This window comes from Haemaphysalis longicornis, unplaced genomic scaffold (assembly GCF_048455015.1).
Source record: "Haemaphysalis longicornis isolate Haplotype H1 unplaced genomic scaffold, Haemaphysalis longicornis Haplotype H1 scaffold_15, whole genome shotgun sequence".
Taxonomy (NCBI): Eukaryota; Metazoa; Arthropoda; class Arachnida; order Ixodida; family Ixodidae; genus Haemaphysalis; species Haemaphysalis longicornis.
The window spans coordinates 11,388,490-11,407,473 of record NW_027526257.1 but is presented as its reverse complement, the minus strand read 5'-3'; the positions used below and the strand labels follow the sequence as shown (position 1 = coordinate 11,407,473).

The 18,984-nt window shown below is 48.0% G+C and overlaps 1 protein-coding gene across 3 annotated transcripts in view; it reads left to right on the top strand.

Annotated features, from left to right (window-relative positions):
* The first annotated feature begins 1,813 nt into the window (after window positions 1-1,813).
* LOC144165799 (kinesin light chain-like) overlaps window positions 1,814-18,984 on the top strand; it is a 48,532-nt gene continuing 31,361 nt past the window's right edge. For all 3 annotated transcript variants that reach the window (XM_077695578.1, XM_077695579.1, XM_077695577.1), the window contains exons 1-3: window positions 1,814-1,976; window positions 6,197-6,452; window positions 14,527-14,860. In XM_077695578.1, coding sequence (XP_077551704.1) covers window positions 6,200-6,452; window positions 14,527-14,860 — 587 coding nt within the window. In that variant the 5' untranslated portion in view covers window positions 1,814-1,976; window positions 6,197-6,199. The remainder of the gene's footprint in view (window positions 1,977-6,196; window positions 6,453-14,526; window positions 14,861-18,984) is intronic.

The following is an 18,984-nucleotide window of genomic DNA, read 5'->3' as shown; positions in this document are numbered from 1 at the left end:
AACGACGCGCGACGCTCGAGACGGTGGGTGGCAAGACGCGCGCTGGGAGCAGCCGGCCGGTCTGCCTACAGGTCCGCCCACAGATGTGTTCGCCTTAGCACTGCGGCGGATATTCGAGTGCCGCTCTCGTAAACGGTGCAGATGGCTATTTTTAATGCAACCCGCCATCGCATCATTAACTCCTTTCTCATGTAAGCCACCATGGTCGGAACTTCGGGACAATTTCGTGCAGCTATCACTCGAGCTACCTGCGCCGGCCTGGGCCACTTCGCGGCCGTGGCCGCCGCCTGCACAGCGACCGTGCGGCTAGCTCAGTGGGCTTTTCGTGCCTCCGGCGCGTTTTCGGATCCAATGGTAATAAACAGTAATAGAAACAGAGTGCCTGGAATCGCTGAAGAACTTTGGTCGCGGCCACCTGCCCATGAGCTGACGAAATCACGGCGCCTCCACCACCAACGATCGGGTCGTTCGTTCTCGAGAGCAGAAGCTCCGCCCTCCGGCCCTCCGATTGGAGCGGCGAGCCGGGCGAGCCGGCGAAAAACGCCGGCAGAGCGGAAGCGGCAAACACAAACTCATGACGTATTTGGATGTTGTTTATTTACACGATATCCTCGGAATGTCGATTGTGCGTGGTCCTCTGCTGTCTGCTCGGTTGCGTTTCGCACATTTTAAAATTGATATTAAATATGTACTAGGCTGTATTCGCCACTGATATTTTGCAGATTATGTATATGTGTTTCCACCTATCTATCTTCGAAGTTATCTCGCCTTCAAAATTTTGTGTCAGTGCCCCTTTAACACTTCTAAACCTATAATTATCGCGAGCAAAAGCAAGGACTATGCACACAGCTGGTAAAAGTTCGTAAAAGTTCGCTTTTGCGTGAGATTTCTCCGCCTCCTGCCTAGCTATATCGACTAAATCGTTGGTTTCCTACCTTCACTTAAACGGAGCACGCAGATTGCCCAGCCGGTGCGCCAGTGATGCCGAGACTGAGCACACAAGCGCTGGAAACGTAGCGCGTTCGTGTGCGTGCTTCGTGTGTTTATTTTATTGCATCACACATAGCAAAGTAACCGAGAGGAAGAATTGAGGCCATTCCTCGAGGATGCTAGGGAAGAAAGACGAGGAGAAAGACGAGGATCAGCGGACGCCATTGTATTTGCTAGTATTAAGAATTCGGTCGAATGTCAAATACTGCTAATCAATCCGTTTCACGGTTTCGGCCTCATTTATCGGACATCGTGTGTTTCGTGTGTAACCTCAGTCTTTTCATGTATATCAGTGGTTCAACGCTCGCCTAGTGACGTGATAACCCAGCGGTGAAGCTCGAAGCAAGCGCGGCAATTAGAAACGCGCTCTTTTGGCGCCGGGGACTGGCTATTGCGACGCGATTAATGGCCTTGAAAGGTGTAGCGTAGTTGAATTTTGCTCTAAAAGCACATTGCAAACCACTCCGACTTCGTACAGTAGTTCGTGCTGCGACCGTGAACGGCTCATGGTGCTTCCTCACCTGCTCCGCTCAGAGTATGGACTTCCGCGAATGCCTATTGCAATGCAGCCGTAATATACTTTTCGAATAATTTGTTTCATCGAACACTTACAGAACACTCAGGGTTACGAATGGCCACGAAGAGACGGGACTAGAAGTACGGAAGGCAATAAATCCATATGAAGATAAGGCGAGGGGATAAGGCGAGGGCATTTTGTGGCGAAAAGAAGGAATTGTTCAGCCAGAGCACACCCCTATTCGACGAACGCCTCCGCTTGGCATCCGACGATTGCGCTTGACGTCAGATAAGCTCTAGGTCCTCTTTGGAACTTCCGCCGCGAAGGTCGCCCACGTGTAGGTGGGATACTTTCACGGCGTTTATCGGGAAGCTATCGCACGTATATCAGCCGTATCCTGGCACATCTGATGTACGCAGCAAACCCACAGAGCAGTTGTTGCAAGCTGACGGCGCATCGCTCCTGAGAGGTATGTTTTTGGCATGCGACGAAGGATTTCGTAGGGGCGTATGCAGCTGTTCACGTAAGCGGAAGTCTGAGACTGAACTATCTTTCTTTTTAGCTATCTTCCGTAGATGGTTTCTCGGTAAATATACACTTTTAAGATACAACCAAGCTTGTTTGCCTTTCTGTACCCAGTCGCACGCAGGATCTTTCTAGCACGCGCTGCGCTGGTATGTGCCGCAAAATAGGACTACTAGAATTGCGATGTCTGCTGTCTATCATGGCGCTACTTTTATGGGGCGAACATTGTTTTGTTGTATTTACACGTTCAAATGCTTTCCCTCTTTGCACGTGGTCATTTCTTCTCGGCAGAAAATCGCATTTTTTTGGTCGCATTTAAAAATACTGCTGTGTCCCGATAACAAGAATGCAAATTGCTTCTAAAGTCAAACAAAATTCCCAGGTATTAAGGAAAACACATCACGCAGTCGCTACTCACGAACCACTTGTTGATCATTTTTCAACGACGTCATGGAATCTTGCTTTTGCGATGGCACAAAAAAGTTTCCGTGACGGCCAATCGATTGGCGGCCGCCGACTTAAGACACGGCCAAGAGACTCAACTGGGGTGATTGATTGATTGATTGATTGATTGATTGATTGATTGATTGATTGATTGATTGATTGATTGATTGATTGATTGATTGATTGATTGATTGATTGATTGATTGATTGAAGGGTTTAATGCGCCGACGCAACGCAGGCGATGAGGCGCGCCGTAATGGAAGGCTCCGGATTAATTTTGACCACCTGCAGGGGATCTTTGTCGTGTGCCGATATCTCGTACACACGGCACACGGGCGTTTTTGCTTTTCGCATCCATCAGAAAAGCACCCACCGCGGCCGGGAATCGAACCCACGTCCTTGTGATGGGGCACGTAGTTGCCGTTTGCTGCTATCATTTGAATGCAAATGTGTATAGTTAACAGACCGAAATTAATCTTTTAGCTAACGCATAATACGTCATTACAGCCAATACCACGCCCTTTACCGGGATATTTGAAAATTCTTTCACATTTCTAGGGTTTTCTTTTTGTTAAACGTCTTCCATGGCTGGAATGGAGCTGAGTGAGTTAGCAAAGACTGGTACCTTCGAAATGAACAAAGTTGTGTTTTGCCTTCTTGGCCCCTCAAAAGGGCCGCAAAGTGATCTCTCCCAAGTATAAATGTTAGCTGCATTGTGCAGTCTTCCCCCTGATGTCCACTATTTGACCATTCACAAAGTTCTCTAGAGCCTCAGTTCATGCTCGTAACCACCACATTAGCCAGTGCTTTGCGCGCAGTGCAGCTACAACTTGGCGTTTTTCTTTCCGGCCTTCTGACTAGACTGAAAACAACGAAAAAAATACTAGACAATCGGTCGTACTTCGTGGCCCTCATTTGCTGACGTCGGTGATAAAAATGCCGTATGTGTCCGCCTGGGAGGAGCCAACTACAACTGCAACCGAACGCTGGCACCTACGCTGGCGCTCTTGGGCGACCCCGCGCTTCCCCGTTCAAGTCTGGCGCGTAAGGCCGGTGCGAGCAGAGGCGCGCCATCTGTTGTACGGTCTCTGCGCCGTGCGACGCTCCTGGTTCTCGCGTGATGCTGGTTGTGTGGAACTTCATAAAACATCCCCCTCGCGAGGGGCACGATCAAATGCAGAGCATTTCCGGGGGCGCAAGACGTTAAGTAGTTTGCGTTACGTTAATGTTGTTGCACTTGTGGCAACTGCTGACGGGAGAGCGCTCGTCAGCAGTAATTTGAATGAGTCAAGGAATCTTGCTCCGTGGCAAAGGACGTCCTGCCGCAAAACCAGTTTAAAAGCGTTCAGTATTAACCGAGTATTAAGAGGGCCCGCAACAAGGCCTGGCGTCCTCTTTCACCGTGCCTCCAAAGATCTGTGGAACCAGAAACGTCACCGATGAGGTGCAAGACCACCTAGAGAAACAGGGTTGGTTTGAGAAGCGCGCAGCCATTGGCTCCGCTCGGCGGTTCGTCACGCTTCTTTTTTAGCAGACGACGGCCAAGCTCCGCCTACTACATCCGCTACTGCTCAGCGGGGTCGGTCGGTGGCCGGCCCGCATCGAACGGCTCCTCGCGCCGGCCATTCCCGCGTCGGAGGAAACAAGCGGAAGCGAGCATTTCAAGGCCAGATAGGGGGCTTCCAAACCCAACATGTTCGCTAAAGACAATAATTGAAGATTACCACGGCATGCGGCGTGTCACAGTGAACTCGTCCCACTGAGGTCTGGAAAAGGCTTAGCATTGCCGAAATTATCCAGACACTGCTTTGCGAGACCGTGACGACGACGATCCCCCGCGCAATCTTTCACTCCACTATCACCCCCTTTCACGTGTTTGCAAACTGATTTTCAGCAATAGTCCCGCTCTGGCGGGCGGTGACAAGTTCTAGCTCCTGCGGTGTATGCCGTATCGTGCATACACCGCACAGTGGGCTGCTTGTCGACCGTGCAGGCAGATGCTTGCCGCGGTCGCGCGTGTAGAGGGCGTTTGTGCCCGCAGAGACGCTCCGTATTTTTCAGCGTTATCCATACCTTGCACACAACGCGCTATATCTACAAACTCAGCTAAGCTCATGTAACGGATGGCGACGATCTACATTCGTCCGTGCCACCGGTGCAGGACGAATACGCCGTGCCGCCGGTGCAGGAGCGCCGCGAGCAACCGCGTTTCCCCCCAGAGCCGGGAACGCTGATTGGCTACAGCATTTAACGGGGCCCACCAGTAGCGCAGCCGTACTGTTGAGAGCTTCGTGCGTCACAGGGTGCGTCACAAGCAGTCTGTCGCACGTCAGAGCGCAGCATTGTGGCGGCAAGGAAGCGGTAGGTGAGCAAGGATGAAAGAAAGCATTTTGGTTGCGTGTTGGCGCGGCCACTGCTTCACGCAGATGTGTAATATTTGGTATACGTTGTCGTGAAGGGGGTACTCTAGCGATTGCGCGATTGAAATCGGGACCTTCAGAAGCCTGTTTAGGGCCCCTTCAATTGTTCGGTTTTCACCCCTTTATCCTTTGAGTTATTTGAAATCGGCAAACATGTTACTTAGTTAGCTTTTCGAGGAGTGGAACTCAGGGCGAGAAGATAAAAAAATAAGACAGTGGGCTATTTGGTGCTGACACCGGAGGTTTTATTACAGAGCACCGAAGAAAAATAGGCGGGGCAATGCTGCTTCCCTGGGCATGCCACAGAAAGACAGACAGCACAAGTGCAGGTGGCCAGGCCAGCTTCTCAAGTACGACCGCAACGATGCTACTGTGTGGCAGTGGTATGACTTCCAGGGTGACCTTTATGACCCACACTTTTCTGGGTAATCTAATTACCATGCTCAAAAAGCATCTCTGTGCCTTCGAAATTAGAGTGCATCGGCACGATTCACAACACCTGGGCAGGCGTTGTCTGCATTACATTTCTGCATCCTCTTAGGCACCTGTTTGGCCACTGCTCTTGTGCCACACACTTCCATGTGGCATTGGAATGTAAGCAGGGAGCGGAAAAAGGCACACCAGGAGGGGGCGAAAGCGCATGGCTGTTGTTCTGGCATGAGTTTGCAGGAAGTGTTCCTGATAGAACAAATAGTGCGGTTAGCTGCAATTCACAGTAGTGGTGTGTGGTCACCCTTCAGCTATCTCATCCTTTTCTTTTTTACCTATTGTAACTCCTTCGATGTTGAAAAATTTCGCAGAATTGATGAGGGGGAAATTTAATGGAACATTGCTCTGTATTCCTGGACGTGTCTCAGTGAAAGCATGTCTTAGGGTATCTTGAAATGGTAAAAAATCTGTTTCAGGGTCCCCTGATCGAATCGAAAACCTGTGTAAGTGTCTTCTGAAATGGTTAAAACCTGTTTCAGGGCTTCTTGAATAGGTGAAAAATGTGTTTCGGTCCCTTTTCAAATGGTGAAAAACTGTTTCAGGGCCCCTTGACAGGATTAAAAACCTGTTTCATTGCCCTTTGAAATAGCGAAAAACTGTTTCAGGACCCTTTGAAAAAGTGAAGAATTGTTGCAGGGCCCCTTGACTGGGTGGAACACTGTTTCGGGGCCCCTTGAAACGCCGAGTGATGTCCATTTCTGGGTGCCCTGGTGGGTTGCATTAATCTTGGTGCAAGGAAAAGACATCCAGAGTTGCTGTTTGCATCTTCTCCCCCTCCCCTCTTCTCCCTCGCACACAAACACATACGCAGGCGATGGAGGCGGAAAATCAGAGGCTGCGCGACCAGGTGCACCGCCTGAGCCAGGAAAATGCGCGGCTGCAGACGGAGCTGGAAAACATGCGGCAGAAGCTGCAGGCCTCGGAGTACAGTGTGGCCCAGGCCTCGGAGCTGCAGTTCGTCGACTCGCTCATGGAGTACGACGACCTCTCGGCCTCCACCACCTCTGTGGCCTCCATGGCCTCCTCGCAGCAGGGGGCGCAGGGCGGCGACTCACAGAGGTCACAGGGTGAGAGCATCACCTGGAGGGGAGAGGGCGTCTCTCTCTCTCTCTCTCTCTGTTTCTCTATCCCCCTCTTCCTACCTTTTAACAGCAAAGCTGTTGTAGTTCGGGCATCGTCATACAGTGCGGCAAGTGATTGTTAAAGCTTTCAAATGCCATCGAAATCGTAGTGGCGCACGGTGAATTGTGAGTAGCATTCGAAACCCCTCATTTGAGTCCAATGACATTCGGTTCGAATGACATTCGGACGCTAGTGTAGCAGGGGTATAAGAGAGGGGAGGGAGCCTACTGCCGCTGACGTTTAGACGCCAGTTCAACTTTGCGCGAACCGCAGAATTTGCGCGGAAACGACACTGCCATTCTCGGGTGAGCGCTTGTTGACATTCCAAGACGACTGAAAAAATTGCATTGTTTCTCCATATTTCACAACGGGTGGAACTGGGCGTTATTTTTTTTTAGAGATGTCCACCGAACAAGTCGTGTGTACAATGCAGAAGTGGGTTGGACGCATACCGGCTGGGGTTTGGTTCTTCCGTATTGCCGCGAACCTTGTCCTTGTGCTTTGTTGCGTCTTGTAGCTATAGTTGGTGACAGCTTAACTCTGCAGCGGCTTTTCAAGATCAAAGGGATTTTGTGTTCATCCGCAACCAATGGCGTCTCGCCATTTGTGTGACGCCTGCGACGTACATTTGAAAGGAGAACTACTTCCAATATGGCCGCGCTCGCTTCCCCACCGCTGCTGCGCTGTCGAGCGACAACGAGGTTGCCGAGAACCAACAGCTCTATAGGCGATTTGTGTTACGAATGTGATTAGTGCATCAGGAAGCCGCTTATCGTCACCTGTCCCGTGTGTGTCTTGCCGCGTCGTGGTTTGTACGTACGTGAGGAAATCGTGACGGCACTGGTGGGCTGCTTTACGTACTCGGAACGTCGTCAACGAACTCGATCTGAGAACGGGAAAGCGTCGAAGCTGCATCTGTTGCTGGTGTGATTGTGGAAATTGTGTCGGTGTAACGCAACCTTTGTGAAGAAATAATGCTATTTGCTTTCGTCTACGGCAGTAGCGGTGACAAGTTGCAAGCGTTTTCGTTTGTTGCTGTGAGCGTAGGCTGCGCCCGATGTTGAGCGCAGGCCTACGTGGTGTCCGTCCGGCCCGACGCGGATCGTGCAAACGTGTGCGGCGTGTTTTTTGGCCGGATACGGCCGCTCGTACAGCCGAACACGTTATTAAGACGATTTCCAAATCTTACAATGTGAGGTATCTTTCCTTGCCGATTCGCGCATTGCTTTAGCCTGCCGGGGTACGAACGGAGCAGCGGTGTGGCGTTTTTTTCCCCCTGGCGTAAGCAGGTATGATTAAACCATTATTGCAGGGACTCGCGAAGAAGTAAACGTTCGTGCACAATTATCCGAGACTGGGTTGGGTAGCTTTCAGAAAATCGGTATGAACCTGCCTTCCTGCGAGAGACGGGTGCCTATGGCGTTCTGTTTGTGCCAATGGGCACGTTATAGAACATACAAAAGTATGAACGAGTGCGAGTATTGTTGAGGTAATCAAATGTGGTTGCGTTTCGTTTCTTGACTCATTGGTTGGTCGTAATCATCAGTAGCATTTTTGAAACGTATAAGAGGGCTAAATAAACATCGAAAGTGCATGATTGCTGGATTTTGAAATTTGAACCACGTCGTTGAAGGAAGCCGGAAATGTGTGGCCCCGCAACATGACCACGTAGTTTTTTATACATTGCCAAAAATACACACGCGCGCTGCTTTTTATTATGCCTGCTAAGCTTATGGTGCGTATGCTTCCATCGCTACACTAAGTGGCATCAGAGAAACTGACTATGCATGTACTGAGGCTGCGTATTTCGTGTGCAGTGTGGAATTTCTCATTAAGTGTCGTGAGCTGTTAAAGTTGTTTTGAAATAGCTGAATGCATTTAGTAGGAATGAACCAATAGTTTATCTTCCCTTTATTTTCATGCAGTTTGTGTGATGGGCTTTATGAGTTATAAAAAATTCCCCGCATTTCCCCGAGGGGAAGAATGTGAAAGTGTGAATTCACGAGTTGAATTTGCGCGGTTCAGAAATGTTCGCGAAAGAGAGATCACACACACAACTACAAAGAAAGAAAGATGCATTTATTCACAGACACCTATTCGTGTTGTCGTTGTACTTAATTGCTAGAGCGGATCTCAGCTTTGAAATTTCGTGTCACTACTCCTTTAAGCAGGTGCATTAGCCCTTCTCACGCCCGATTCTTGGCCAATCCCCCACGTGGGTATGTGCCATGTCAGCGGCCAGGCAGCGCGCGTCCATCTCCCCTCGTTGCCAAGGAAGACGAGGAGATTCCTGGCCAATCCCCCACGTGGGTATGTGCTATGTCAGCGGCCAGGCTGCGCGCGCCCATCTCCACGTGCGCGGACATCGCCGGTGGACGCAGGTTCAGGGTCGCTTAAGAAGTGCATTGCTCTTAAAATTTGTCTATTGCAGCTGTGTTTCATAGTGATGGCTGTAGTTTAATGATTGCATTTTGGTGCTTGTGCAGTTTAAGTTTCAACAAAGGGGTTACAGTGTATTGGCAGACATTCAGATTTCCAGTGTCTCTGTCATGATAGACTGTTATTATACAGAGGGGAGGACATGTTTGAGCGTCTTATCATGGAGCATACTTTAATTTAGATTCAACACCGCTTCCCACTTTTAGATGTTTTTATTGTTCCAGCAACTGTGGAGAGCCTTCAAACAGTGACTGAAGGTGGTTCAGTTTGAAGAGCTGCAGCAATAATTGCTAATACTTGTGTGTCAGGTAGAAATGAGGTATGTCACCCCTTCAGAACGCTATGTTCATACTTTTCAAGCATGCACTGTTGATTCTGGTTATACAGCTGCAAGAATAACAGAAAGCAGTGATGCGGCATATCAAAATGGTTAAACTTCAGGCCTCCAGAGTGTCATGTCGCTGCTTTCTGTGCACACTGTTGCTTCCAGCTGGTTCAGATGCAGTAAAAATTGGAAAACTTACTCAGCAGGTCGCAACGATTTTACGTCACTTCTTCAAGATGCTATGTAACTCCTTTGCAAGGTTGAACTGTTCCTTCTGACTAGAAAGCTATGGTAAGAAGTGAAAGCTCTAATAAAATACGTTGGAACGTGTTTATGCCAGGCCTTCAAGCTGTGATGTCGCTGCTTTTTACACACACATTGTAGCTTCTAGCCATGAAGTTGTGGTGAGGGTTGGAGACACTTGCATAGTACGTTAGAATAAATTCGTGCCACACTTTCAGGCTATGAAATCGCTGCTTCTCTCGCACACACATTGTAGTTTCTGGCCATGAAGTTGTGGTGAGAGTTGAAGATGCTTATGTAGTACGTTAGAATGAATTCATGCCACACCTTCACGCTGTGAAGTCACTGCTTTTCATGTGCACACTGTTGCTTTTGGCTTTAAAGCTGCATTAGGCATTGAAAACACTGGTGCAGCAAATCAAAATGGATCCAGTTTCAGGCTTTCAGGGTGCCACTTTGCTGCTGCTGGCTGGAAAGTGTGGTAAGAATAGAAAATACTTGTGCAGTAGCCCATGACACGTTGACAAGGGGCAGTGAGAATTAAATATTTCTTCTCCCTGTTCCAGTTTGGTGCTCTGATTGGTTGCAGAAGTGGATAAAATGGAAATGCTTACATGGAGATGTCGGCACATTTTTAAATAATTCACTTAGATCTCACGTTCATACTCATATCATTGGGCCTGTTGAGTGTGGTTGTCTAAATAGGTGCAGTAAGAATTGAGGGCACTTGTATAGCTGTTCGTTCCGGTTTCGTATGGGGCAGTCAGTGTTCGACGTCACTGTTTGGTGTACATAGGGGAAGATTATTGGCTTCGGGAAGATTATCAGAAATTAAAATGCTTCCACAAAAGCTTGCCATGACATGGCTGCAAAGCAACTACATGTTGAACCGAATATTTTCTTTATGTATGCTATTTCAAAAGCCTCATCAACAATAAAAATATCTTCACGGTAGGCTGCTGCACATCAGTGTAAAGCCAATGAAAGTTGAATGTAGCACAACTTGGAAACGAACTTCGGACGGATGCATTTGTAGGTCACTATTCGTTTTTTTCCATAAAAGCTCGCAACAGTAATTTTTTTAGGCGGCTGCTAGTGCTTAAGGGTGTTTTTCTATCAATTTTCACCGTCAGTTGGGGTTCTCTGCGTTATCATTCCACTGTAAACTGCGGGGTGGTGATATGACACTAAAGAAACGCCGGCAGATCTTTTATTACATCGCCGGGAAATGCCTCGGAAATCGTCGCCTGGATTGAAAGCATGACACCGTATACTGCCAATCAAACGAACTGACGTAGAGCATCTTGCCACTCGCGTGTCTCGTGAAGTAGAAATGCTTAGTCTTGTAACGTTTGACATCCCGCAGTTCTCTGCTCGCGCCATACGGTGTTGTCTCGTTTAAGCGGAATAAAATAACGCTTGTTTCTCCGCACCTACAGCTGATTTCGCAAGGCAGGACACCTTATGCGGCATCGCGACCTCCACGGTTGCGTGCGTCGCCGCGATAGGTGTTTGCAGTGCGTCACTACGTTCGAAACAGTCGCATAGAACAATGCGTGGCCCGTTGATATCGCGGCCGATTTCTGAAAGACCCCGATGAATTTTCGCCGCTGGTTTCCTTTTCACCGTGGGGTTATCCAGCCATTGCAGCGACGAACCGCCGCTTTCTTTCGCCCTGCGTTTACGACGCTTGATTTAGCGGTGATGATGGCTGTGGAAGATATTGTACCGACTACATTTCTTGACAATGATTGCACACGCGAAGTGAAGAAATAGTCGAACTGCGACGAGCCCGACAAAATATAACGACGACCATTGATTACACCTTGAAAAACAGCGCAAAAACACGGACGTAGAGAGGTTACACAGACACGAGCGCTGAACAACTGGTGAAATTTTATTAAAGTTGGCAATAAATAGAGGAAAGAAAGCAATCATACGCCAGTACAAACGAGATAAATAAACAGCTTAAAAGCGGAGTCGGGAGTAAAAGTTGATAAAACACACACAAATTTCCTTTTATCCGGCCAGATAAGCAATCTCGCGCTCAAACAGTGCCACGGATGGCGAACTCACGCAATCCTCCCCCTTAGTGGCTATGACTGAAGCCTCAAAGATTTCGCGGGATCGGGCATCACGATACCGTTTTAAGATGCGGGTTTCGTTGAGCTTGGGGTAGCAATCTTTGCAATTCTTGCAAAGATTGCTACCCTCTTTGGTTACAATCTTTGCAATTCTTGCAAAGATTGTAACCTCTCTACGTCCGTGTTTTTGCGCTGTTTTTCAAGGTGTCATGCATACCCAACTAGCCCAAAGTCAAGCTTTACTGCGACCATTGATTATGTTTCTCCAAGCAGACGACGGCTAAGCGACGTGCAGCGGTCGAAATTTGAACTATTCAGACCCAAAAAATCGTGTGCGCGTTGTTTATATGTTTATTTCTGTTGTCTAACAGCAAAACAATCACAGATAGCTTTGATTTAAGCATAAAATACACCGGAAATAGTTTCTATCAAGAATAACCTTTGTTTTAGTGAGTAATTTTTTTTTCTCCTGAGCCAGTCTTCAATGAGGACGACTTTTTCTTTTTCCTGTGAAAATCATTCATTCTTCGGAATGAAACATATATAAACGACATTATAATCAGATGGTTATACTGTCAGCCGCTCATATTAGTAATCATGGGTATAAACAGCTGCAATATAAAGAACTATTTTTTCTAACCGCGGAGAGTCAGCTAGCGGCCAAACAACGCTTGTGGGCGCAGCTGCATTGTTACCCTGTCATCAACTATAGTGCCTGCATGCACCCAGCTGTCTTATCTTGTGTAGGCTAATCAGTAATCTTGTTTCCGTAGTGGAAAGGGCATTGCTTTGCAGTCACTATCTTAGACTTTTCTTGCTTATCCAAAGATGTTCACGATCTGAGTCGATGTTTCTAGTAGCGGGAGCAGTACGGATAAATTCGTCCAAAGCAAACAATATGCCATTCCATTTGACGTCGCTCGTTTGTGCACTTCACTCTGTTGAAATCCTCTTTGACACCGGTGTATTCTTGGAGTTTACTGTGGAGCTTAGGCTTACTCCAATAAACCTTGTTTTACTGGAATATCCATGCATCGTTCTTGGCTACGTGACAGTATGACCTGTCTGCTTTTGAACTGAGGATGTTTTCATTTCTAGGCAGTGAATATTGACACCTCGACTGTTGTGGACTCTAAACTAACATCTTCCAAGTTTAAATTCTAACTGGTGATGAGTAGGTGCTTTGAAGTTTTATATGCGGCTAAAGTTGTCTGTGCATACGTTAACGAGGTCTTTGATTTGGGCTGCACGTAACACGCATGTTTACGGCAGCTTTTTGGTGGTGACACTAAGACCACTAGTTTATGTTCGAAGTTTGCTTCGTAATGGCCTGGTCTCACAAGCAAAGGGCGACAAGCAGAATGGATTACTCTATTCAAAACTTCCTTTCTGCAGGCTAGACAATGCTGTAATGCGTCACCTCGAATTGGCACTGTACAATACACCCGCTGTCACTAGCGATATATTTCTAATGGTGCCTAGTTCTTATTCCCCATATGGGTTCAGAGGAAAACCAACTTCCATTTGCTGTTACGTACATTGTTGTCAATGCATTGCACCTTCTGGGTAGCTCATTTGGTAAGTTGTTAGGCCACTGAACACATAGGTGTGGGTTTGAGCTTGGCTGCAGTGGCATTTTTCCGGTGAAAGTGAAAAATAGAAACACCTGTGTTTTGAGAGTTCGTCACGTGATAAATTTCGATGCCGGGGCGATCGAAATCATTTTGAAGCCGTCCAATATGGCACTCTGCCTAGCCAAGGTGCGGCCTAGGTGCTAAACCCTGATCTGCTCACCTGGCATTTGAGGGTTGTTTCTTGTTGTCACTGCTGTGCCTTCAGGGGGGACATGGGTTTTAAAACAACTTCTTTTACATATTAAGTAAACTCTGTGAAACTTTCTAGTCTTGCTGATTTTTTTCCAATGATCTCAAATGTTTCATTATTTTTCTAGTAAGTTACTTAGTTCCCGAGATATTCAGATATATTTAGCCGTTTTTGGAGGAACAATAGACAGAACAGTGTTGCTCGTGAAACTGTAATCTTTATATTATCCAATACTATGAACCCTGGAGAACGCAGTAAGAGAAGTGGTTTCTTGATACACCGCTTGGAGCTCATTTCACAGCTCAGTAAACTTTGGTGGCACCAGTGGCAAGGAACCTGTTTTAATGCCCATTTCAAACACCAAAGTTTAGTGTGCTGTGAAATGAGGTGCAAGCGGGACATCAAAAAATTGTTTCTCTTATTGCATTCCTTTCCATTCCTGGAATGAAACTGTCAGTTGTGCCAGTTTAAAAAAAATTTCGTCATCTTCTTGTAGGATTCGAAGCAGCCATGGGGTCGACTCAGGTTCCCATTAGTTTTCAGTTCGATCGCGGCGTTGCGGGAGGAGAATGAGGGGAGCGAAGCACGCACGCGTCATTTATACCCCGGAGCTACAGTGGCGCCCCCAGCGGAGTATGCACCGGCTACCGTTGCCCTTCTAACCCTGAGCTGTTTCGCATTACCGTGCGCGGAGCCGCAGGTGTTGCCATTCGTTGTGCAGTCCCGGAGACAAGAGGAGCTTCGGAGAGGAAAGAAGGAATGCCGGAGAGGAGAGGAGACGAAACAAGGAGAGGAGAGGAGGGAGCGGAGGATGCGCATGCGCAGTGAGGGTGTGATGCCGCACAACGGCGGAGGGAACAGGCGCGACCATAAGCTGCTCCGCATCTAAAATCTCTGTTTCAGGCATGTGGAGGCATACACATACTCATATACATTCAAGGTGCGGCGTAATTGCAATTGTGAAGCCTCCAATCGGTACCACTCTATACGTCAGCTGCCCCCAGCCAGATAATAAGAGCTAGCTCTAAGTGGACACTTTGAAAACGATGCATCTTGCAATCCCGCCCTTGATCTCTCTCTCCTTTCCCTCTTCAATGCGTGCAGGGGAGAAGCGGGAGGGCGGGGAGCCCCCCCTAGACCTGGTCTTCCCGGACGACGAGGAGAGCGGCCAGGACGCGCTGTCGCCCCCCGGGGGCGGGGGCATGGGGGGCCCCATGGGCTCCTCGGGGGGCGGCGGGGCCGGTGGCGGGTCAGCCGGCTACGACATCCCCGCCCCGCTGCGCACGGTGCACAACCTAGTGATCCAGTACGCCTCGCAGGGCCGCTACGAGGTGGCCGTGCCCCTCTGCAAGGAGGCCCTGAATGACCTCGAGAAGATCACCGGACACGACCACCCGGACGTCGCCACCATGCTCAACATCCTCGCCCTCGTCTACAGGTCAGCAAAAGGGCACTGCCTTCTTTCTTGGCGCTGTTCTTTCGGGTGGACGGAGGAGGGAAGGGATGGGGTGGCTGGGCTTATATGTTGTAATGTCTTGCAAGCAGTTGACAGACGTCCTGTGGAGGTGCCACAGATGTCGGTAGGGCCTCTGGTTGTGATGCTGCTGCTAAATGTCCACTGGATGCACCACGGATGAATGTAAGATGTCTGGGTGAGATGCTGTTGTTAAGCATCCACTAGACGTGCTGCAGACATGCATGGGATGTCTGGTTGTGATGCTGCCAGTAGACGTCCTGTGGAGGAGTCACTGATGTCGGTAGGACATCTGGTTGTGACGCTGCCAATAAACATCCAGTAGACGTGCCACTGATGTATGTGGGATCTCTGGATGAGAAGTTGTTGCTATACATCCACTAGACGGGCTGCAGACATCTCTAGGGCATCTGGTTGTGACGCTGCCAGCAAACGTAGTCTGTATGTGCCATGGATGTCTGTAGGACGAATCCACTTCTTCCAGTCACAACCATTGCAGCGAATGATCGAAGCACCAGATTCGTCAGTATGTATTATTTTATCGGGAAAAACATTCAAGCGTTGCACGCAAAAATTTTAAGGTGCGTTGGGAATGACTAGGGGCACTTCGTATTTGGTGTTCAGAGTTTGTGCTGCGATCGGAGCTTACACAGCATGCTTCTCTTCTTCAGATGGCTGTCTAGAAGTCACATTCTGAAAGTGGTGTCGCAGTCGATAGGAAAAATTAAAAGACCAAGGGGCAGAGGAGACCTACGTAAGACTTCTAGACGACATATATCAAGGATGTAGAGGCAGGATAATCCTTCGCAAGCAAAGCGACACATTCCTTATCCGGAAAGTGATTTAGACATGGAGATACCATCTCGCCAAAACTATTCACAACATGTGGGGTATATCCAGGAAGTTTGGCTGGAAAGACATGGGATTACGGATGTACAGGGAATACTTGAGCCATTTGAGGTTTGCAAGCGACATAGTCTTGCTGACTGAGTCAACAAGACTCAAAAAATGCTTGAGGAACTACAATCAGAAAGCACGGTCATGGGGCTAGATAATGAATAAACATGTCGAAAGTGCCCTCTGTAAGAAGTAGAAGAGGGAATCTATCTCAGACAGGTTATCAGTGCTGACCCCAATCACGAGAAAGAAATTTGGCGCAGAAGATGCATGGACTAAAGCACTTTTGGCAAACACTTCTGAATAATGAGAAGTGAGCTACCTCTATCACTGAAAAAAAGGCTACAACCAATGCATCTTGCCGGTGATGACAGAAGGAGCAGAAACTCGGCGCCTTACCAAAGAACTAGAAAAACTTAAATCAGGCTCACCATGCCATGGAACGAGTAATGTTAGAAGTAACACTCACAGACAGAAAATGAACTGCCTGGATCAGGGAGTAAACTCGGTAGATGTCGTAGTTCAAATACAGAAAAAGAAATGGGGTTGGGCAGGCCATGTGTGAGATGAAATGACAACTAATTGACCACCAGGGCGGATAATAGGGTGGATACCAGGAGATGGGTCGAGAAGAAGGGGAAGGCCAATCACACGATGGAGGGATGAAGTAAGGAAATTGGGGGGGGGTGGGGGCAAGGAATGGACTCGAGCAGCAGAGGACAGGAGGGGATGGTCGTCAGTGGGAGAGGCCTTCGTCCTGCCGTGGACCTGTGTAGGCTGATGATGATGATGGCGACGACGATGGTGATGATGATGATAGGCAAACTGGCATTCGCATTGCGGGCAAAAACAGGTCACCAATTTTCTGATCCTCCAAAAGCAAGGTTTGTAAAGCACAGTAGACTATCGATAAATGGAACTTCAAGGACCGAAAAAATTAGTTCCATTTAACAGGAGTTCCGTATACTGAGAGAGATGTTCTAAGGTGCAAATTTATGTGCGTACACACTTCTAAGGGCATTTCATGGAACTCTAACCAGTAGAAAGTGACTGTAGCTGATAGTTTTCAGAAAGCAAGAAAACTACAAGAAGCGTAGGCACAGCATTCACAAAGTTGATTTGGCAACAATGAGTCGCTGTGCACTACAAAATGCGTCACTTATTTTTGCTTGATTCCTTGCAACTGCATCTTCACGGAGGCTAGAGGCCTCAACTTCGCGAGTGCTTACGAGCCAGTGAATTCAGAAGACGGCAACATGGTAATGAAGGAAGAATAGCGCAGTGATGGCACGAACGAGGCGACAGGAGGTGAGCCTTGTAGCCTCGGCGTCTAGAATTGAGACCGAACAACTGGAACAAGAACTGCGATGTTGCATTCGTTGCGCTAACACCGCTAACCACTTACGAGACGAGGCTTACGAGGCCAACAAGGCTAAAAAAGCATGAAGCAAGGAAAAAAAAACAAGAACGAAACAGCCGGACCCGTGAAAAGCGGATTCTCATGCCAGTGGATTTCACAAGAAGTTCCATTTCTGGTTCTGTTTAAATGGTGATGCAGAAATTTTAGTTCCGATTACCGAGAGTTTTTTTTATGTTATCTGAATGCAAAACAAACCAAATTCCAGGCAACTGATTCGTTTAAGCGGCAATTCTGTTTAAGGGATTTCCGTTTACCGAGATTCTACTGTATATGCCCTGAATTTGAGATGAAGGGCAGTTCATCGTTTGCAATGGTGGACACTGAAGGAGGTCTACATGAGCTTAAAAATTTTTTTACTGCTCCAAGGGCTGGTACCAGGGGACGGTACAAGGGGAACCCTCCATCACCGACTTCTTGATGCAAACGTTGCTGCAAAAGCTTATAAGGGCCATGAAAACGAAATAAATGGTTGATTCATTAAAGTGACTGCAACAAGACTAACTTCGTCATTCCATCTGGTCTGTAGTATAAGTTACGACTGTGTGAAGTTTGTGCTTGGGAGGCAAAACTGGTTTTTCTGGTTCCCACCTGCCAGGCCCAAACATTAATCAGTTGTAACTTCTTCTGCAGGCCAGATGGAATGAGGATGTTAGTCTTGTTGCACTCCTTGATTTGTGCACAGTTCACTGGTGCCTTCTTCAGCTGCACCACCCCAGCAGTCTTCTTACAAAAGCTCTCAGAAAATCAAATATACAAATCAGAATAAATTTGAGTGTAGTCCATTTATACAAAAACAAATTTTATACTACAGTTAAAAGTATGAAAAAACTACAAATGTCCGCCAATTTTCATCATCGTCAGTGTAAAAATAACCTTTTCTTGTTTAAGACCAGTGTGCCCCCTTAAAGCAGACTGTGCATTACTTACAATCGACTACTCGGAATGTTTTTTGGGGTAAGCCTACTGTCCCAGCAATCTCCTCCCTCAAGAACTATGAAAATCCGTTCACCATCACCAAAAGTACGCACGATGAGAAATCGTCCATAATTGTTCCCTCTCAACTCGACTACCGCGGACAACGCGACGAAAGTTAAACACTTTCTCCCAGAGGGGGGGGCGGCTGGCGGCGCTCTCTTTAGCAGCCTTTGTTATACCACAGGCCAGAGAGTTTTCTCTTATTTTTTTCACAACACGCAGGGATCTTTGTGGCCTCGTTCCACAAAAAAGCAGGCATGGCTGCCTGCTAGCAAGCATGCACTCAGGCTGGTAGGGCATTTTTGAAGCAATAAACGTTTGCTGTCAAGTGGCCTGGTTGAAAGGGGATTATTTAGTCCATCACTCAAACTCCACGCGCGCTCAAAACACTAAACGCCAAAACTGTGGGTACAGGTGCAGGCATAGAAGAGGTTGGTACACAGCTCCGACGACAGCGGATTGTCACAGGAAATGCGAGAAACGAGCCGTGAAGTTGACCAGCGACAGCCAATAGGACAGCCGTGGCCTCAATGACGTCGTTTAGGCCATGCCAGGGGTGCATAATGAGGAGAATTGAAGAGAGTACGGTTGGTTTTTCCGCGCCTTTCACAGTGATTTGCGCGCTCACCGCTTCACGTGCACGTGTAATATTTGTATCAGGTATTCCTGGTAGTGTAATCTAAGCGTTGCGCAGGTTTACTCACACTGCTCAAAGAGTGTTTCAGGGTCCCTTTAGAAGCGTTTTATGCCGGCCAGTTGGTTCGTAGCTCGAAAGCGGCCACCCCTTCTCTACCGC